At 38.5% G+C, this 19,778-nt stretch overlaps 1 protein-coding gene across 2 annotated transcripts in view; it reads left to right on the forward strand.

Moving 5' to 3' along the window:
• Nucleotides 1-16,238, forward strand: part of pik3c2a (phosphatidylinositol-4-phosphate 3-kinase, catalytic subunit type 2 alpha) — a 64,273-nt gene extending 48,035 nt beyond the window's left edge. Inside the window, exons 12-33 of one of the 2 annotated variants that reach the window (XM_038294794.1) lie at nt 232-354; nt 444-611; nt 725-842; nt 2,339-2,481; nt 3,597-3,788; nt 4,754-4,847; nt 4,952-5,046; nt 5,450-5,630; nt 5,719-5,823; nt 6,157-6,249; nt 7,130-7,259; nt 7,339-7,475; nt 8,755-8,924; nt 10,070-10,226; nt 11,925-12,034; nt 12,314-12,521; nt 12,609-12,733; nt 13,068-13,185; nt 13,255-13,336; nt 13,549-13,655; nt 14,402-14,527; nt 14,613-14,795. In XM_038294794.1, coding sequence (XP_038150722.1) covers nt 232-354; nt 444-611; nt 725-842; nt 2,339-2,481; nt 3,597-3,788; nt 4,754-4,847; nt 4,952-5,046; nt 5,450-5,630; nt 5,719-5,823; nt 6,157-6,249; nt 7,130-7,259; nt 7,339-7,475; nt 8,755-8,924; nt 10,070-10,226; nt 11,925-12,034; nt 12,314-12,521; nt 12,609-12,733; nt 13,068-13,185; nt 13,255-13,336; nt 13,549-13,655; nt 14,402-14,527; nt 14,613-14,795 — 2,965 coding nt within the window. Of the gene's footprint in view, nt 1-231; nt 355-443; nt 612-724; nt 843-2,338; nt 2,482-3,596; nt 3,789-4,753; nt 4,848-4,951; nt 5,047-5,449; nt 5,631-5,718; nt 5,824-6,156; nt 6,250-7,129; nt 7,260-7,338; nt 7,476-8,754; nt 8,925-10,069; nt 10,227-11,924; nt 12,035-12,313; nt 12,522-12,608; nt 12,734-13,067; nt 13,186-13,254; nt 13,337-13,548; nt 13,656-14,401; nt 14,528-14,612 lie in introns of both variants that reach the window. The other variant, XM_038294795.1, reaches the window with a different exon arrangement.
• The last annotated feature ends 3,540 nt before the right edge of the window (nt 16,239-19,778 follow it).

A 19,778-nucleotide genomic window follows, 5' to 3' on the forward strand; every position in this document is an offset into this window, starting at 1 on the left:
GTATGTGAAAAATTAACTTATCTTGAGATGATGCTAAGATCCACCCATTCAGGATCTCTCCTCTGTTTTAATTAGTCTGATTAGACCCATGGGCCTGAGTGGGCCGATCTTACTTACTTTGGAGCAGCACACTCTGATAAAAATATTCTAGGGGTTGCTCCACCATTTAAAATAATCACTTTGAGTGAGTGCACTTTAGCATTGTTTTTGTTGTTGTTTTTTTGTTTTTAGTTATGAGAAGTACTTCCTGATGTGTTCCCTCACCCACAATGGGAAGAACCTGTTCAAACCAGTTCATTCCAGGAGAGTTGGCACATATAAAAGCTTTTTTTACCACATCAAATGGGATGAGCTGTAAGTCCTCCCGTTTTTTTCTTCTCCCCAGTAGTTTATAGATGCTGCAGTTTTTTCACTGATGTGCTGTGGTGTGTTGTCTCTCCAAGGATCATTTTCCCCATCGCAGTAGCCGTGCTCCCTCTGGAGTCCACGCTGACTCTGAGTCTATTTGGGGTGCTCAACCAGAATGCCAGTGGCTCACCAGATTCCAACAAACAGCGGAAAGCCCCAGAGTTTTTAGGCAAAGTCTCTATGCCTCTGTTTGACTTCAGAGGGTGAGGAAAACAACATCCTACTTTCCTTTCATTATTAGGTTTCTCATGATTAGAATGAAACCTAAGACAAAAAATTTTTTTAGCCAATGTTAACCTCTGACTGTGTTTCACAGAGTACTCGCACGAGGCACTACTTTCTTATGTCTGTGGACATCTGCTCAAGGAGCAGTTGGAGCTGCTGGTGCTGCAGGTGGCCGCAAGAAGGTTCCTGCAGAAAGAATCATATTACAGGTTGGTTAAAAGGGATTGACAGATAGGGTCCCCAACATGCAATAATCTTAGTGTTTTTCCAACATTTTAGGGATTTTTTACATTGATTGTAACAATATAGAGAAATTCATATTCATAAACTAGAAAATGTCATGAAACAATTTCAGTGTATTTTGTGTTGAGTATGAAATGAAGACCCCTCACTTTAATTCCCAATGAAATGGCTAAAATAACACACAAATATGTTGCATTATAAGCACACGGTTCACATTGTTACTCTGTGTTTTGCTCATTAAACTTCATTCAGTTTTTGGGGATGTTCGAAGTGACAGTGAACACCATGGAAAGAGGACATCAGAGGGAGCCTGAAGCAGTGAATGAGGATGGAAAGGGATTTAAGGAGATGTAGAAATTATTTTAAATCAATAATTCACTGTACAAAAACTAGTCTATGAGGAAAGGGTATTTAATAAAATAATGGATGTGTAGTTTCCCCATCAGTTGGTGAAACGTGGTTATTAAAATTGTTACGTACGATGTTGTGATAGACCAGTTGTTTGTGCTCCTTGTTGTGATTGTGTCAGGGGTATTTTGGGGGAGGTTCTTAGGAAGCAGAGGGACTGGACGTCCTTCCAGTCTGATGAAGCAAATTTCAGTTTGTTTCCTTGCATTACTGTTAGTTTAACCATATACCTGTTCAGTTCAACCAGGATTCACCTGTTCCTGGTTTGTCTGCTCTGTAGGGTGGGGCAGCAAAGGGGAGTTACACATTCCTAAAAAGCTTTGGGAGCAAACCAGCGGAGCTAGATTAGTTTTATTCTCTTTGTTGTTCTCAGTGTTTGTTTTGTTGTTGTAATGGGTTGTAGTTTATTAATAGCCTCTGAGTTTTAATAATTTTTATTGGTGTTTATTTTTTATAAATGTTGTTTTCTAAATGAGTCTGGGTGCTGCTTATTATTTGATTAAGTCCACCTCAAAACAGTCAAAACGGTCAGTATGAAGTTTGTACCCCAAGTCTCAAATTCCAATTATTTGGAAATTAGAACAGAGGTCAGGATTTGTATAAATAAAATATAGAGTTCCTCAATCAGAACCTAAATGTCATGATATGGGCATGTTTTGGCCCAACTGGACCCTATTAGTGCTATTGTTGAATACACACTTTATTCTACTGCTTATGCAACATTACATCCTCTAAAGGCTTCCTTCCTTCCTTCCTTCCTTCCTTCCTTCCTTCCTTCCTTCCTTCCTTCCTTCCTTCCTTCCTTCCTTCCTTCCTTCCTTCCTTCCTTCCTTCCTTCCTTCCTTCCTTCCTTCTTACCTTCCTTCCTTCCTTCCTTCCTTCCTTCCTTCCTTCCTTCCTTCCTTCCTTCCTTCCTTCCTTCCTTCCTTCCTTCCTTTTCTTGCCTTGCCTTGCCTTCCTACTCTCTCACTCTCACTTTCACTCACACGGAATATATCCAATTCAATCAGTTGGATTTCACAGATCTCCTCCCTGCTGTTGTCTTTTGCATCAGGTGGACTTTCCTGAATCATCGGTAGATGTTTTATATGTTGGACCCAAAGAGGCCCCCAGCCCGGAACCCCACACTCTGGAAGAGCTCGATCCAGACTTGAAACGGAAGCTGGAGAAAATCTGCAGCCGAGCCTCGAATTTCGGGTAGGAGAACAATTTCTGTCAACCAGTGCCGTCTTCCTTTCTCACTAGTTTACAAACAATTAATTTAGCAGGAATGCAATCAGATGAAATCTCTGCTGTGTTGTGGACATGTTAGGCAACTCTGCCATCAGGGTTAGGTTGCAACCATGTGATGACTTCTCAAAGCATATTAGAAAATGTTTGCATTTATGCTAAAAATTTAAACAAATTAGATGTATTTTTTTATTCTATCCGATCCCACATTGAGTTTGTTTTGTTATACTATGAACAAAACTAACATTTTAAGTTCAGATAACCTTTAGGCATAATTTTGACTTATAATAATAATAAACAGGACTTTGTAGAAATTATAGATTTTATACTATGTGATTGCTGCAGGTCTATGCTACACAAAGCTCTTTATCAACAGATTCTAGAATCCTGTTTTCTGTCTTGCTCATTCATTTCTGAACCTCAGTCAGTCTCAGCAGATGGCCGCTCACATAGAGCCTGGTGCTGCTGGAGGTTTCTTTCTGTTAAAAGGGAGTTTTTCCTCTCCACTGTCGCTACAAGCATGCTTAGTGTGAGGGATTGTATTTGAGTCAATGAGTCGATGCAATCAACTGGTTTTCCTTAGATAGAACATTTTTAATCTATTTGACTGTATGATCTGGTGAACTGTAAAGTGCCTTGAGATGACATATATTGTGAATTGGTGCTATAAAAATCCACTAATTGAATTGAATTGCAACAGCTAAAGTTTATTTACGTCATATTTCTGTTTTCTAATACAGGTTAAGTGGCTCCCACAGATGGAAGTGCAAGTGTTTGTGCTTCTGTACAAAGCTAATGAGAACAGCTGTTTTAAAAAAATACATTTTAAACCATAGGAACTTTTTGTTTTTTTCTCATAAAGCAGTTTTTTAACATCTATATCATTTCATTTTTGAAGTGTGTCTCAGGATCTTGATTCCTGACACCCACTGGATGATTGTGTTCTATCTTATAGCCTCTTCTAAATTAAACTTTTTTTAGTTTTAGGTTTAAACCTTAAAATGTGAACATTTCAATTGTTTATTTGATGCAAAATGATTTGTTCACATCTTTATGTTTTGTTTATCTTTTACCAACTACAGGTTGAAGCGCTCAGATCACCAAATCTTATGGGACCATCGGCTCCACTGCCGTAGGGACCATCCCAGCAGCCTGCCTAAGGTCCTGGCCAGCGCGCCCAGCTGGGATTGGGCCAGCATGGCTCACATCCACTCCCTGCTGCACCACTGGCCCTCTCTACCTCTAGTCACTGCTCTGGAGCTGCTCGACTCAAAGTAGGTGTTGTCAACACATCTCGTACCTACGGAAGCCGAGAGCGGCCGTGTCCCTCTGATACTTTTACACAACGGTTGTCTTAAGAAGACTAGTTAATTTTGTCATTATGTTAAGGTAATGAAAGCCGTGTTCTCATGATAACGAGATGATTGGTGTATGTTAAAACGAATTAAATCCTTCAATACCACAACAGCGGAAGGGATTTATAAGTATAAGTCATGGCACCCTATTTGTAATTCTGTAAATAATCGTGTGTTTAACATTTAGGTAACGAGACAACATTGTTGGTTTGATTACTTGCTTCCATTTCTGATTCATAAGCAATTAGACTTATGCATCCAGCCCTGTAGCGCCGGGTGTTTTCTGAACAGCCCCGGTGTTACGCCTGTATAAGATGCATTAACCCCCAAAATGAGTCCAGATTAAAGAGTTTTATTACAACACAGTTGGATTTGTTTCTACTGTATTCCATGCAATCCAATCATCCACCAGGACCTGACAAGGAGTTAAAAGAAAAAAGAAACTAAAAATAAACAATCATCTGCGCACATGCGGTACTGCAACTGCACAACTACTGGCGCCACAGGCATGGATGGACTGGGAGTCCATGGCTGTTGGCCAGCCTCATTCATTACTCATACAGGTTCATCATCTCGTTATCTTGAGAAATTAATAACTGTTTTTTCGTGATAACAACATTATTATCTTGTTCTCTTGAGAAAACAATTAATGTTTTAACCGTGATTACAAGATAGTTATGTCATTATCTCGAGAAGGCAAAGAAAAAAAAAAGAAAAAAAAAGTCGAGTAAGACCGCTCTCATCTTCCGTACATAACGAAGCCACTGAGCTCATTTTATATTGAAGAAACCTCATCATAACATGAGGAGATTGTAAAAATACGAAGTCATGGATGCAACCAAGAATGGAGAAACTTGACGTTGAGTTTAGTATCGTCTGTTTAGATTTGCAGATACCGAAGTGAGAAGTGTGGCTGTAAGCTGGATTGAGAAAAGCAGTGATGATGAACTTGCTGACTATCTGCCACAGCTTGTTCAGGTACGACTGGTAACACGTATTGGCATGGAGAGCGGCGCCATTTATTCAAGTTCCTTTGCACACATTTTAAATTCAAAACTTCGTTCATCTCTCCTTTCCTCCAGGCAATAAAGTTTGAGTGTCACCTGAACAACGCCCTCGTCATGTTCATGCTATCCAGAGCCCAAGGCAACATCAACATAGCCCACTACCTGTACTGGTGAGTCTGCCTCAGATTCACACAAAAAAACAGCTACTTCAATGTTAACTGAAATTGCGAAGAATTGCACCTGAATTACTTATTTTTCCAAACAATAGCATTTTATCTTGAATATTGATTGATTGATTGACTTTATTGATAACACATCACAGAAATTTACTTTATATATGCAGAGGAACTCTGTACTCTTCCTCCTGTGCTGTGTCTAAATGTTTAACAACATAGTAATAAACAGTAATTAAGCAGTTTTTAGATCTTTTATTATTTCAAAAAGCTTTTAGGACATTTTCATCAAAATCTTTCTCCAAGTCAGGCGTCTGGTTTGTATGATTTCATGTTAACAATGACAAACCCTTTAAGTGTGCTTTCTCCTGTAAATGGCTTATCCATGTGATCGCCTCAGGTTGCTCAAAGATGCGGTGCAGGACTCTACCTGGGGGAGGCGCTATGAGCAGGTGCTCGGTGCGCTCTTGTGTCTCTGTGGAAGCAAACTGAGGGCAGAGCTTGAAAAACAGACTCACCTGGCCACTCTGCTGGGAACCGTGGCTGAGAGGGTCAGACAGGCAGGGGGATCCACCCGACAGGTATGTGTGTTTGTGGCGTTAAGCTCCAGGTGCTTCCTGTTCTGTATGTGTGTATGGAGTTACTGATGCCGTTACTGTGTGGCTGCAGGTGGCGCTGCAGGAGGGTCTAGAAAACATCCAGAATTTTTTCCAGAGAAACAGTTGCCGACTTCCTCTGAACCCCAGTCTGGTGGCAAAAGAGCTAAACTTCAAAGTAGGTCATTGAATAACTATTCTAAGATTTTTTTATGATCATATTGAAGTTGGTATGTTAATTAATATATTACTACTAAAGTACAGTATAGATTTAAACTATAGTCCTAGTGCTTTACCATTCCTGCACACTGTAGGAGTTAAATGAAGCTTTCCTTTGGACAATGCATTGTTTTTGATTAATAATATTTTCTGCCGTTATTGCTGTAAGACTGTAATTGGAATACATGTTTTTCTGTTTTTTTTGCATAACGTCATTACCAGTTCCAATGTTTGATATTTTTATCCTGCAGAACTCACTAAAAGAATTTAAAAAAAAATTGTTTGTTTGTAGGCCTGTTCCTTCTTCAACTCCAATGCAGTTCCACTTAAGCTGGCGATGGTCAATGCAGATCCATTAGGAGAGGAAATCAATGTCATGTTCAAGGTTCGCTATACACCTACACACACTCAGACACAGACACACCAACAACAGAGCTTATTTGAAATCTCATTTCACCTTTTATAAGTATTAATATCCCTTCACAAAAAGCCCATCATTGGGTCTTTTTTAGTCTTAGATTTAGACAACTTTTATTGATATTTTTTTTATACACAGAATGTATACAAAACAAAATGTTGTTTTGTACAGCTTTCAGACAGTAAATGAGCAGCAGCTTAGCAGTGAAATAAACATTTCCGTTCCATAAAGTTCAGGAGTGATCAAATGTAAACAGTGTGGGAGAAAAAAACACATTGATATGGTAGTTCAGAGCATTTCAAGGCAAATATATATGGTGCAAATATGCAGTAATTTGGTGTTAACAGTGAGATGCAGAGTCTGTGACTTAGTTTAGAGTTTTTTTTTTCTCAACACTTCAGCAGTCGTCTTGTCTATGTTGGGAGCTGAGGCATTGATGGTAACCTGAAAACCTGTTAGAAGCAGCGATAAAATCAAACTAAAACAGAGATTGCTAAAGAATGGTGTTGACTGAAGCGTATTGATGTTTCAGGCTATTTCAGTCACAACTTCAGACCCAAACCTAATTAAATCTGTCTTTTTTTGTCATATTCCACATACAACCCCAATAACAAAAATCGGAAGGTAGAGATTGTAATGTGGCAGGATGTGAGATAATTGAAGGGTAGGAATGATGCATAAGGACACCAAGGAAATGGGTGATTTTGTAGATCTAATGTTTTAGCTGACCTTGTTGACACCAGCTGGTTTTCATGCATTCCTGGTGAACTTTGCTCCCCCTGGTGGCTGAAATGAAATGTACCAATATTAACAAAAGTTTTTTTTTATTGTTTTGTTTATACATCAGGTAGGAGAAGACCTGAGGCAGGACATGCTTGCTCTTCAGATGATTCGCATTATGGATCGCATCTGGCTGCAGGAGGGTCTAGACCTCCGCATTGTGAACTTTAAATGCATCTCCACTGGCAAGGATAAAGGTGACTTCATAAATATAAATATATAACTCATGGGCCAGGTCTTTCTAGCTCTCTCTCTTAAAATGCTCTTTGTCTTTAGGTATGGTGGAGCTGGTTCCTTTCTCTGATACTCTCAGGAAGATTCAGGTGGAATATGGAGTCACTGGATCTTTTAAGGACAAACCTTTGGCCGAATGGCTGCGCAAGTATAACCCAGCTGAGGACGAATACGAGAAGGTAAATACAAAAAGTACTGCTGGTGCCTTTAAGGTGCATTCAGACCGACTGCCGTGTCTGCAGGGATGTTCGTTAGCGCTGGGGAGAGTTCACTGCTCTGCATTTGAGATACACAGTGTTTACACCCTGGATATCAAATAGGAGGAGCATCAGGTGCATGAAACTGACACCCCACCCATGGGGAAATACTCAGCAAATAGACTAAATGGATAATAAAGATTATTTTTAAAAATCATCCAGAGGTCAACCACTCCCCATTAAGCTCAGAATGAAATCAAAATTACTTTTTGAGACTGGATTTGTGTAGGTAAAACAAATTTGTCCTGATTTTGTTTTAATTCCAGCCGATGACGTCACCATCCCACAGGACGTTGGTGCTGCTGTTTCAGAATATAAAATCATTACATCACATGCCATTCCTGTACTGGCATTGAATAAAACAGTAGGCATGTTCACCTTCTTTAGTGGCTGGAATGATGGTTTAATATTTTGTAAATATTATTGATATTGTATTGTTTAATATTTAGTAAATAGCCAGCCAGTGTCAAGGTGTCCCTGTTGGCATTTTACAATAAAAGCACAGGTGAAAGTTAACTTTGCAGATTACTGCTAAAATGTTGTCTATGAACAACTTTTGAATCGGTGGAGTACCACAAATTTTTGGAAATTCCCCTGAAGCACTGAAAAAAAGAGTCCACTTTGGTTCATCCAGAGCTGCATCTGGATGAGGCCGGATTTGGTGGGATTTCTTTGTTAATATACCCGCGCAGAAAGCACAGATGCTGCAGAGTGGTTAGTGACAGACCGGGGTCTGTGCTGGAGGTAACAGAGCACGATGAACAGTCCTTCTAGGGCTAAATTAAAACGCCTTTGTATTAAAGCCACCAAAAAGCCACTTTAGAGCATTTCTTATTTGTACCTTTGTTAACATAATTTTCTCTATATTTCTTTCTAACTCAAAAACCTACTTTACAACTACAACCAGTCCCTGATTAAAAGCGGTTTCATAGAAAAGTTCAGGTCTTTTCATTTTCAGAGATCATGGCTCAGCTCTCTCCATCCGGTGCTGCTGCTTGACAACACCTCAGTAGCACGAGGTGAAAGCAGTGCCCGCTTCCCTGCCCTTCCCTGCGCGGTATGCACAGGGAAACTATGTTAATCCCTCGCCGTCACCGAGGACACCACGCTCGGTCTGAATGCACACTAAGGCCTCTTAGGTTGAAGAAACACCTCCCTATTTTATTTTATATCCAACTTCTATTTTTTTTTTTTTTTGTAGGCATCTGAGAATTTTATCTACTCCTGCGCCGGTTGCTGCGTTGCAACCTACGTTCTTGGCATCTGTGATCGCCACAATGACAACATCATGCTGCGCTCCACTGGTCACATGTTTCACATCGACTTTGGCAAATTCCTTGGCCACGCCCAGATGTTTGGCAGCTTTAAAAGGTGATTATCAGACAGTCTGTGGCGGGGTGTGTGCTGTTTCTTGCCAGCTAAAGTTGTTTGGTTGGTTCACCATCAGTGATCAAGGAGTTTTTTTGGGGTTTTTTTTCTCTAAGGGTGGACCAGGATTTTACCGACTCCTGTGTTAATTTAACAGCTGAAATGTGCAGCATCAACTGATCATTGTTGTTTTCTCTATATAGGGATCAGAACTAAGGTAGCTAAAGCTCACCTGTGCAGTTCCAGGATGTTTCTATAAATTGTTTGGGACTTCCAAGTTATCATAATGGTATTCTTATTCAGTTTTAGTCTAGTTTTATATTTTCTTTAAAAGAAGAGGACTATAAATACTAATTGTTATCACTTTTTGGTCATATTTTTAAATTTAACTTGCATGTAAACAATAATTATGATAAAGTAATCTAATTTATGCTTCAACACTGAAAGGATCTACATGTCTAGATTTTAGGTCACTGAGTTTAAAGACTAGGAAGTGGCTGGTATTACATAATTCATGTCCTGCTTCCTCAATGCAACATCCACCCACTTTCTCAAATGTTCTTAAGTTTATGAATATATCCTGTTCCTATGGTATAAATGAAACCCTTGTCAATATTTAGGTTTTCGTGTTTAAACTAAGACTATAGACGCTTTTTTCAGGAATAGAGAAGAAGAAGCTGGAACAAATATTGCACAGACATTATACCGGTATTTAAAAAGATAAGGAGATTTAGCATAGAGAAAAGAAAAGTCCAGTCATCGAGGCGTCAAAGTTTTCCCCCCTTTCTCCTCCATTTTTTCACAAAGTATTAAAGGAGCATTTACATCTTGACCAAAATTCCAGTACCTGATACTGGTTTTTAAGAGATGTTCTAAGTCTGTCATGTGAAAAGAACATGCACTGCAAAAAACTGAAAAGTGTTCTTTTTTTTCTTAAAATAAGTGCATTTTTTCTTGAATTTAGGAGGTAAGTTAGACACTTTGCCAATAGAACAAAACAATTAAGATTGCAGTAAATATTCAGAAATTGCCTCTCTAACAGAAAAGATTGCAGCATTTTCCAAGTGGTTTACTAAATATAGCAATAGTTGCTGACCAATGTTTCTTATTCCTTATCATTTTAATGCCTATTTCTGCTGCCTGATCAGGGATCGCGCTCCCTTCGTTTTGACCTCTGACATGGCATACGTCATCAACGGAGGGGAGCGTCCCACCAGCCGCTTCCAGCTGTTTGTTGACCTGTGCTGCCAAGCCTACAACCTCATCCGCAAGAACTCCGACCTCTTCCTCAACCTGCTGTCTTTGGTGAGGCCTAGTAAAAGCACTGTGACGGTACTCTGCCTCTGGGGAGGCCTTGGTATAAGCTGAAAATATGAATTAAACTAGTTGATTTCAACAGTCTGGGATCCATTTTTTGAACCACTTGGGTCAGCATAAGCACAGACTCCGTGTCGTCGGTTTGTTTTAGATCATTAAAGTAATCTGGGACCCGACACCCAACATTTATTGCCCCCTTTCTGTTTCATACCGAGGATATGATTCTCTCATCTGATAACATCTTTAAAAAATAAATAAGACAATGCAATTGCTTTTGTTTTAAACAGACAAGCAGAATTTGTTCCAACTGCTGCTAAAATGTTGCCATCACCGTAGCGCTGATAGGTCTCATTAGGAGGGTTTAAACGGGACCAGCAGCGTGGAGGAAATCCTCATTGGTTTGGAAATTGAGACTCTTTAAATTGTTGGTTTGTTTTGAGATCTGTTAATGGCCCATACCATAAAATCAGCTTATGGGAACACCCAAATGTGTTAGTTCTGTACTGTATGCTATGTTGGGCAAATACACTGTGGCTGTGATCAGTTACTGTGAAACAGCTAGCAACACAGCTAATCTGTTGACATCTATAAACAGGGTTCTTGGAAATTCAGTTTTATTGTTTTCTAAGCCTAAGTATTGTGTGCTTATCTTTCCTGTTTTATTAAAGATAAAATTGTGGATTTATAGTGGAGGAAAAAATAGATTTCTATTTAAATTATTCTCTAGCTGAGAGATGTTTTTGTTTTCCTTGTTCAACTCACTGAACCAAAATCAAAACACTCCCATTCAAACCTCCAAAGCTCTGATTTAGATTACATTTAGACCAAACACTGATTTTTCTAATTTCTTGGACTCACACGTTGATAACGTACAGCAGAAATCAGTCCAGTTTATAGACATCTGTAACGGGTGTCCTTGGGATGCCCAGTAAGTAGATAAATAGCCCCTGGCTTGCAAGGTTATTTTTGTTTTGTTTTTAAATGTCTAACAGATTATCTGTTGGGACATGTGTATTGTTTTAAAAGAATAGGAAATCCTGTCCAGAGAACGTCTCAACCTGTCCGTGAGGAATTTGTGAGTAGAGCAGGAAAGAGTATCTAAAAGTTGTGTCTCAAACAGTTAAATATTTACGCTACCAAATGATAAACAAACACAGTAAGCGAGTAAAGCACAAATTAGAGCAATGTTTTCAAAATCCTGTTTGCCTGACAAACGAAAGCTGTTTTGATATCGATAGTTTCCTCATTTATTATATAATGATCCCAACCTAATGCTAAGACTTTAACATGTCAAGACTCAAACTCACTGATACTTTCAGCTTCTGGATATTTCATTAAACAATGAACCAATTATGATCTATATCCATGAATTTTTTCTAACAGTAAAAAATATATATATATTTTAAACTAGATATATGTGCAGTGAGTATAATTTAATTTTTTCTTTTTGTATTTTAATACTTGGCCTTCTTTTCAAAGATCCTCCTTTAATGTTTTTACACCTGCTGGAGCCAGAGGAACCCAGAGGCCTTAGTTGTTGTTTTTGCACCTAAACTAATACATCAGTGTTTACCTTCTGTCCTGAAAATATCAGTGGAATGTGCCACATCTTATTTTAAACTGATGATCATACCTACCTAAACCTTTAGTGTCTGGCCCTTAACTGATTAGTGTTTCTTCCCGTAGATGATGTCATCAGGGCTGCCGGTGCTGACTGGTTCCCAGGACCTGAAGTACGTATTCGATGCCCTGCAGCCTCACAACACCGATGCTGAGGCCACCATCTTCTTTACAAGGTAATCAGATGAACCTGCTCTTTGGAGCAAAATAAGCTCAAAGGTTGCTTTGAAGTGGTTTAATAAAAAGTCTGATTGTTTTACCCGCTACAACCTGAGAAACCACCAGGTGGCGTTAAAGAACAAACAGCAGCTTTCTGTGGAGATAAAATGCACCACATTGGGAAAATAAAACATAAAATCTTATTCTTTATTTCTTTTATGAGCTTTTAGATTTTCACCTTAATATCATCCCATCCTGTTTTTCTTCATCTTTTATCCTTTGCTTCTTTCTTTTAGGCTAATTGAGTCCAGTCTGGGAAGCATAGCCACCAAATTTAACTTCTTCATCCACAACCTGGCTCAGTTACGGTTCTCTGGCCTTCCTGCTAATGACGAGCCAATCCTGTCCTTCTCACCCAAGACGTACACCATGAAGCAGGACGGCCGCATCATCCACGCCTCCATCTTTTCCTTCCAGAAGAGATACAACCCTGACAAGCATTATGTGAGCCCCACCAACACCGTTTGATCCTTGCCTGTCATTTGGTACTAGGACTTTCTTTAAGACGCTGTGTCTTTATATTCTGAGCAGACCTACGTGGTGAGGATCATGAGGGAAGGTCAAAACGAGCCTCAGTTTGTCTTCCGCACTTTTGATGAGTTTCAGGAGCTCCACAATAAACTGACCATTGTGTTCCCCCTCTGGAAGCTGCCTGGGTAACGTATCACCTTCAGGTTGTTTACAGGTGGCTGTACTGACTCACCATCTGTACTGCTGATGTTTCACAATGTCAAAATGTAGAAGATTGTTAATCGAGCAAATTAAAAACGATAGAAATACTCTCAGCTTTAGATTCCCATGAAAAGATCATGGGATTTTACTAAAATATCAATTTGTAAATAATAAGAGCTAACTGTTAATTGTAGAGGAATTCCATTAAAGGTTGTGTTTATCTGGTAGGACAATCAGCTGATATAGGATCTAAAAACATCTTATCTTAAAACAGGACCTAAAAAGATGTTAGATGATAATTTTTTTCTCATTCTGTAGTTTTCCAAATAAAATGGTGCTTGGTCGCACTCACATTAAGGAGGTGGCATCCAAGAGGAAGCTGGAGCTCAATAGTTATGTCCACAACCTGATGAGGAGCTCCACTGAAGTGGCCCAGGTACAGACTCCCCGTCTCACCCGGTACGCGGTGGCACTCATTATTTAATCTGGTTTTGTTTTATTGCAGTGTGACCTGATCTACACTTTCTTCCATCCAATTGCTCGGGATGAGAAAACCGAGGGCTTAGAAACCACACCCAATCCAGCTGGTAGGTAGAGATCTACCACATTCCTCTGCTGGTGGGCGTTGAGCTGACGTTGCGTCTACTTTCACTTTCTCTACCATTGTTTGTCATTAGTCTGTCTCCTTAAAAAAAAAACAAACATATCCTTGGCATTGTGAAAGTCCAAGTGTTAAGGTGTGTGTATAATGTCATTGTTAATGTTTCTGAGTTTGATGTGTGCTGTTTTTGTGTCTCAGAGCCTCTGCTGAGTCCAACCTCTGGTCGGGTGGAAGGAGAAGTGAAGCTTTCCATTTCGTACAGAAACAGTACTTTGTTCATAATGGTCATGCATATCCGAGACCTGGTAAACAAACTTCAATACATACATCCAAAGAGCTCCTTCTTTATGTAGATCATTATGACATCATAACTGCATGTCTAGATATTCCTCTGAGTTTACGTGCCTAGAGTCTGATGGAAACAGTTGAAACCCTGGAGGTTGGTAACCAGAAAAACGTCATAGAAAACATAAAGCACAGGGAAATGTTCCTGCTGTTCAGGATTCTCCTAGTTTTATATTTTAGATATGTGGTTGTCTCTAAATTATCCAAATTCTCGATTCATTTTACGGCTTGGTCTGATGGTGGTATCTGGACACAGTAAGGTGTTAAATATAGGAAGATCACACCACAAACTCTTCAGAAATTGTTTAATTATATTAAAAATGATTGAACTTTACTGATCTCACATTGGAGAAAATTCACTCTCTGCATTGAACCCATCCCCTTTGGGAGCAGTGGGCTGCCATGGTGCGCGGCCCAGGGAGCAGTGTGGGGTTAAGGGTCTTGCTCAGAGACCCAGAGTGGCAGACTGTGGGAGTGGGGCTTGAACTCGGAACCTCTGGATTCTGGACCCATTCAGCCTCGGTCAAGAGCCTGAGGCTGGATCAATTTGAATCACCCTGTAGAATTTCTAAGAAACTTGGTCAGAAGTATAATCTTGATCCATAAACAATTCAGTTTTTATTTTTGAAAATTATTCAATTTGTTTCGCAAGAGTAAAACAACTGCAGAGCGGTAATAAGAGTATATAATCTTCTGACTTGAACAGGTTTCTGAGGATGGAACCGATCCAAACCCATATGTAAAAACCTACCTGCTTCCTGATCCACACAAGACTTCAAAACGCAAGACTAAGATCTCCAGAAAAACCAGGAACCCCACCTTCAACGAAATGGTGAGATAAAAAAAAAAACACCACAGTTCTCTGCAATATGTTCAGATCAGATCCAGTCTGACTTCTGCACATCTCCTCTCCAAAGCTGGTGTACAGCAGCTACAGCAAAGAAACCCTCAGCCTGCGGGAGCTGCAGCTGAGCGTGCTCAGTGCCGAGTCCCTGCGTGAAAACTACTTCCTGGGTGGCATCACACTCAGACTCAAAGACTTCGACCTCAGCAAGGAGACGGTCAACTGGTACAAACTGACAGCAGTTCCTTACTTCTGACCCCTGCCTCTGGCTCTTCAGACAACAGATGCATTCAAAATATGGAGCTTTACAGGGAAATACTGGCCAGAATCAAGGACAACAGGAAATTTATGAAATTAATTTATCAAATTCAAATAAAGTCTATAAAAAAGAAAAGTAAAATAAATCAAATGGAGGGTTTAATAATGATGAGATTTTGCTAACGTTATATGACTGCGCTTCTGGTAAACTGGTATATATTTTATTGAAAGTGAGCCGTTTCTGATGAGTTTGAATGTGGCTCAGATTTGTCCGTAGCTCTGCGGGTTCTTCCCACATCACATGAATGTGTCCAGAGTTTCCACTTTTCCTTCCCGCCTGTAAAACTAATCAAGGTTGTTTGTCAGAGAAACAATCTTCTTGTTTTGCCTCCTTTTTAAAAAATATATAACTAAGAGCTGTAATATTTTGTACATTTTCTTATTAGAGGACCAAAATGGCTTTTTTCAGAAGAGTATCTATATATACTGATGTGTGTTTTGTTTTTTAAGGAAGAGAAAGGAGAAACATTTCTACATGTTATAGTTAGGAACTATGTAGACATACAGAGAGGACAGTAGGATTTCCTGCTTTGCTGCAGACATGTTAAAGTAAGGTAGGCCATTTAATTCACTTTGAGGAGACAATTTCCCCAAGATGTGCCAAAACTAACAAAGAAGCAAAAATAACCCACTTATCATAGCGACTGGATAAGGTCGCCTTTCTTTGTTCTAAAAAGCTGTTTTAATGCACAATTAAGCCTTAATATTACTAAATTATGACTTCCTAAACAATTTGGCATGTCCTTATTAGAGATTTATGTGTAGTTTATCTAGAACAGGTCTGGTTGATGGACATAATCATCTAGTTTGCTCATTCTTTGTTTCCCAGTTCCACACAGCACACCTTTAAAGAAGGAAATGTTTAGACTTTGAAGCACATTTATTTCCCTCTTTTGAACATAAGAGATGCAGGATATAAGTTTAGTGGAGGGAAAATTGTTAATTTGGACCAGAGTCTCCTTGAATCTGGACATGAGTTCAGGCAGCTCAACCAGAGCCACTTTTAAGTGCCTAATATCACACTGTGATGAGCAACCAGTTAAAAAAAATCTAAAAATAAGGTTTTATGTTTAAATAAATATTGTGAATTCTGATCAGCATCTTGGATGTATAACATCCTCACAGAAAGGGAATAACCTGATTACACACTGCCATCTTATCCATGTAACTATAAATTTAAAGTTCTGTTCATATTTAATAAAAAGATCAAAACAATTCCTGTTTTTCCTGCAGTAGTTTTTAAAGATCTATGATTTTCTTCAGGCACAGTTTCTGTTAACATGGCCAGTTATTTATTTTCAATCGGTGACCTCCAGCCTGAATGGATCAATGCATACTGTAATCTCTATTTCATAAAGCAAATTAAATGTTTTTGAACAAATGCAGTGTTGCTGCCTCTTTTAACTTTGAATGTTTTTTTAGATCATGTTTGTAGTTTCATTTTTTATTTCATTTTTGATTAACTAGAGTTTTTTTTCTGCTAAAACACGCTTAGTTTTTGTAATTGTGAAGGGAGACTTTAACAAGCTATTTAATACACATGGTAAGCTAAACACAAGGTTTATCGGAAGATTACATACATGATCTTATAATTTCATAGCTTTATAGGCAGGTCATATGTTTGGGGTGCCATGCTACAAGCTTCTTCTGTCAACCCATTGGTCTAGTGCTTTTTAGGACGGAGGCCTTCTTTAAAAACAAAAAATGCAGATCTAATTAATATAAATGTATGATTTTCTGCACCTTGTCCCCCTGATTAAAGGTATAGTGGAGGACGTTCTTTTCCAGGCTGGATCATCTAACTAAGTGGTCCTCCTAATTGTCAATCATTCTGGTAATCATTCACGTAAGGCCGTCCTATGCGCTCGTCCCCAGAATTACCTGCCTGCCAAGAATTACCTCCCCTCTCGCACACTGATGAGAAGATGGAATGAAATGTGAATGAAAAGGGAACTTTTAGACATATTCTTAATGTTTTCATATTTCTGTTAATGTTTTTGGTGGACGGATAAATCCGAAGGAATACGATTTTTTACTTTATTCACTTGACTTTATGGAGACTGGTGTTAGTCGATGTGCTAGTCGGTGTTCGATGGATATATTCTCTGCTCGGTAAATGGCATTTCCTGCTTTTGCTATCAACACCATTCTATATCATTTCTGACAAAATATTAAGAATATGTTTAAAAGTTCCCTTTTTCATCCATATTTCAATCCGTTTTCTCATCTGTGTGTGAGGGTCAAGGGCGATGCACGCTCCCACAACAGGAGGAAATGCTCTGCATTTATCTGTCCAAAAAAAACTCATTTTTAGGGCATCCATGCATAACAAAAAATGAAAATATTAATACACATAAAAGTTCCCTTTTCGTCAATATTTCAATCCGTTTCCTCATCAGTGTGCGAGAGGGGAAGTAATTCTCTGCAGGAAGATAATAACACGGTGGTGAATCTGACATAGTGGAATAATGCAAATCTTTTAGAAAGTAAGCTGTATGAGTGATGCAGACAACTTTTAAACAGAGCGTGCACGAGGAGAAATGGGCACGAGTTTAATAGGCCTGCCCTCTAGAATGTTACAGGGTTGTTCATGTGAATTTCTTTTTTAAGTGGAGAGGATGGGTCTTTTCAAAAATTTGTGAAAATTCTTCACTATGCCTGTAATCATCCCTCCTGACTTGTTTGAAATTAAGAAGAATGGAGAAATGTGGTCAGGAAATGAAAACCCTTTTTATTGGTTGGTCTTGGTCCAACCTGCACAGAAAGAGGCTGAAGATCAGCAAGAGAAAGCAGAGTTCTGAAGAGCTGTTTGAGGGTAAGGAATATGTTTTGACATTGTAAGATTTTATTTTTTTATGGATATCAATTTAAAAAACAAAACAAAAAAGGGTTTAAGATTCATAAGTATTCTTTGTTTAATTTAATTTCTGTTGTGGATTTTGAGACCCCACACTGGTTGATCAAAGACCCTGATTGAGGTCATGCCCTCAATTTTAGGAAACCGTGACATAAGCTGTATCTTATGGGACTTTCTGTAGAAGTTTGGTTGCTGAAATTCCAACTAAGTTAGAATTTTCAGAGGCATAACTTTTTTTTTTGCCACCTTGAGAACACATTTCTCACTTCTCTTGGAGTACAAAGTAGTTTTAATTCAGTCTGGTTTGCAAAGCTTAGAAGCAGGAACGAGGAGCATCTGAATTTGATTATTTAGATGCAGCCGTGAAGCACAGGAGACAAAACATATGTCACTACAAATCAGTCTGACATGCAAACTGGACTATGCAAGCAGGATGTAAATATGTAATTTGTTTTTTGTTTTTTTTTCACAAAGAATGAACTGACACCTATTTTACTCACACCTTGAGTCACCAATTCACCTTGTTTACAGTGTGCACACCTGTTTTGATTGAGTATTATCACATAATTCTTTTATGTATACTTAATTTTTATTTTAAAACGTATTTAGAGTGTTTTTAATGATTGTCTTTTAAAGGCCATTGATATTCTTCTTCTGTAGTCCTAACAATGTGCCTTTTATGTGATGACCACTGACTTATGAGGAAATGCAAAGTTTAAACAGGTAGTCGAATTTAGAAAGTGGTTTAAACGGTTTGATGTAGACTGCAGCTACCAGCAGAAGTTCCACGCTGTCTCAGAGACTAAAGCCCTGCAGCTCTTAATTATATCTGTTGTCTTCGTATCAGAACCTTGGATCAGAGTTGAAGTTTTTTTAATTCTCCACCTGGGATATAAACATCACTGCTCGATGAATCTCTGAATCAAACAAGCAAAACCAAAGAGCTGAGCTGGTGAGGGAGGTGGGTACAGTCCAGATACCTGGGATCCCATCATAGATCAGACAGCGACTTATTGAAGCATGGTAAAGTGAGTAAATGCTGTGGTACTGCCATATTTATTATATATATATTTGGTAAATCAACTATGTAAATAGTAACTGTTTGATGATAAAATCTGATTCGCTGTTTAAAACTATTAAAACCAAAAACATATGATTTGCAAATTCCTGAATCGTATCTACTAATATAAGTAAGTATTAAATTAATATATTATATTAAATCCTTCCAGTGGCATTATAAGCTGGTAACTGTATGTTTATTCAACCAATAAATGGCCCAGCGGGCTTAATAGTTAGGAAATACAATTAAAATAAGAAGAATTGGTGTGTAAAGAAAAAAGTTTTAATAAATATAATTCTCTTGTGCATTTGTATTTATATAATCTATATTATATCACTTCAATAAGCGTATTTTATTATTCACTGTCATTATGCCCTACAGATAGAGCTACCATTAAGTTTACTCAAGTAAAAGTTGTAACAGTGCTTCTTAATAACGTTGTTGAAGTAAAAGTAAAAAGTGATTGAAAAAAGTACATTTTTAAATAACTTTGTGTGACCAATTGCTATTAAATACATTATTAACCAAGTGGAATAAATTAATTGAATTTGTCAGTTGCTCCATGACTGCAGCTCTTTTGGATGTTTCTGTATGTCAGGACATAAGTCTTAACTTAATTCATAATCTTTAAAAGTCTTAAACTTAATGTAGTGGCACCTGAAAACCCCCTCACATGTTTAATACATTGTGTTAAGATGATTTTACTGTAAAAAACTATCCAATCTCGTTGCCACTCCAATAAAGTTTTTGTGTACCTATAATATTTAAGTCTGTCCAAACTATACACATTAAGATGACACAACTAACTAAAATTTTTGAGTAGATCAGGTTTGATAGTGACCATTTTGGGGACCCAGCCTCATAGATCAGGACAGTAGGAATCCTGATCTATGTGACGTATAAAGGTGGAGGATTTTTACGAAGTGAACACCTATTAAACTCGTGAGAGAATGCACGAGCCCATTTCTCCTCCTTCATGCTCAGTTTTAAAGTTGCTATTTGCA

Source organism: Cyprinodon tularosa, unplaced genomic scaffold (assembly GCF_016077235.1).
Source record: "Cyprinodon tularosa strain WSP-4 unplaced genomic scaffold, ASM1607723v1 ctg346, whole genome shotgun sequence".
Taxonomy (NCBI): Eukaryota; Metazoa; Chordata; class Actinopteri; order Cyprinodontiformes; family Cyprinodontidae; genus Cyprinodon; species Cyprinodon tularosa.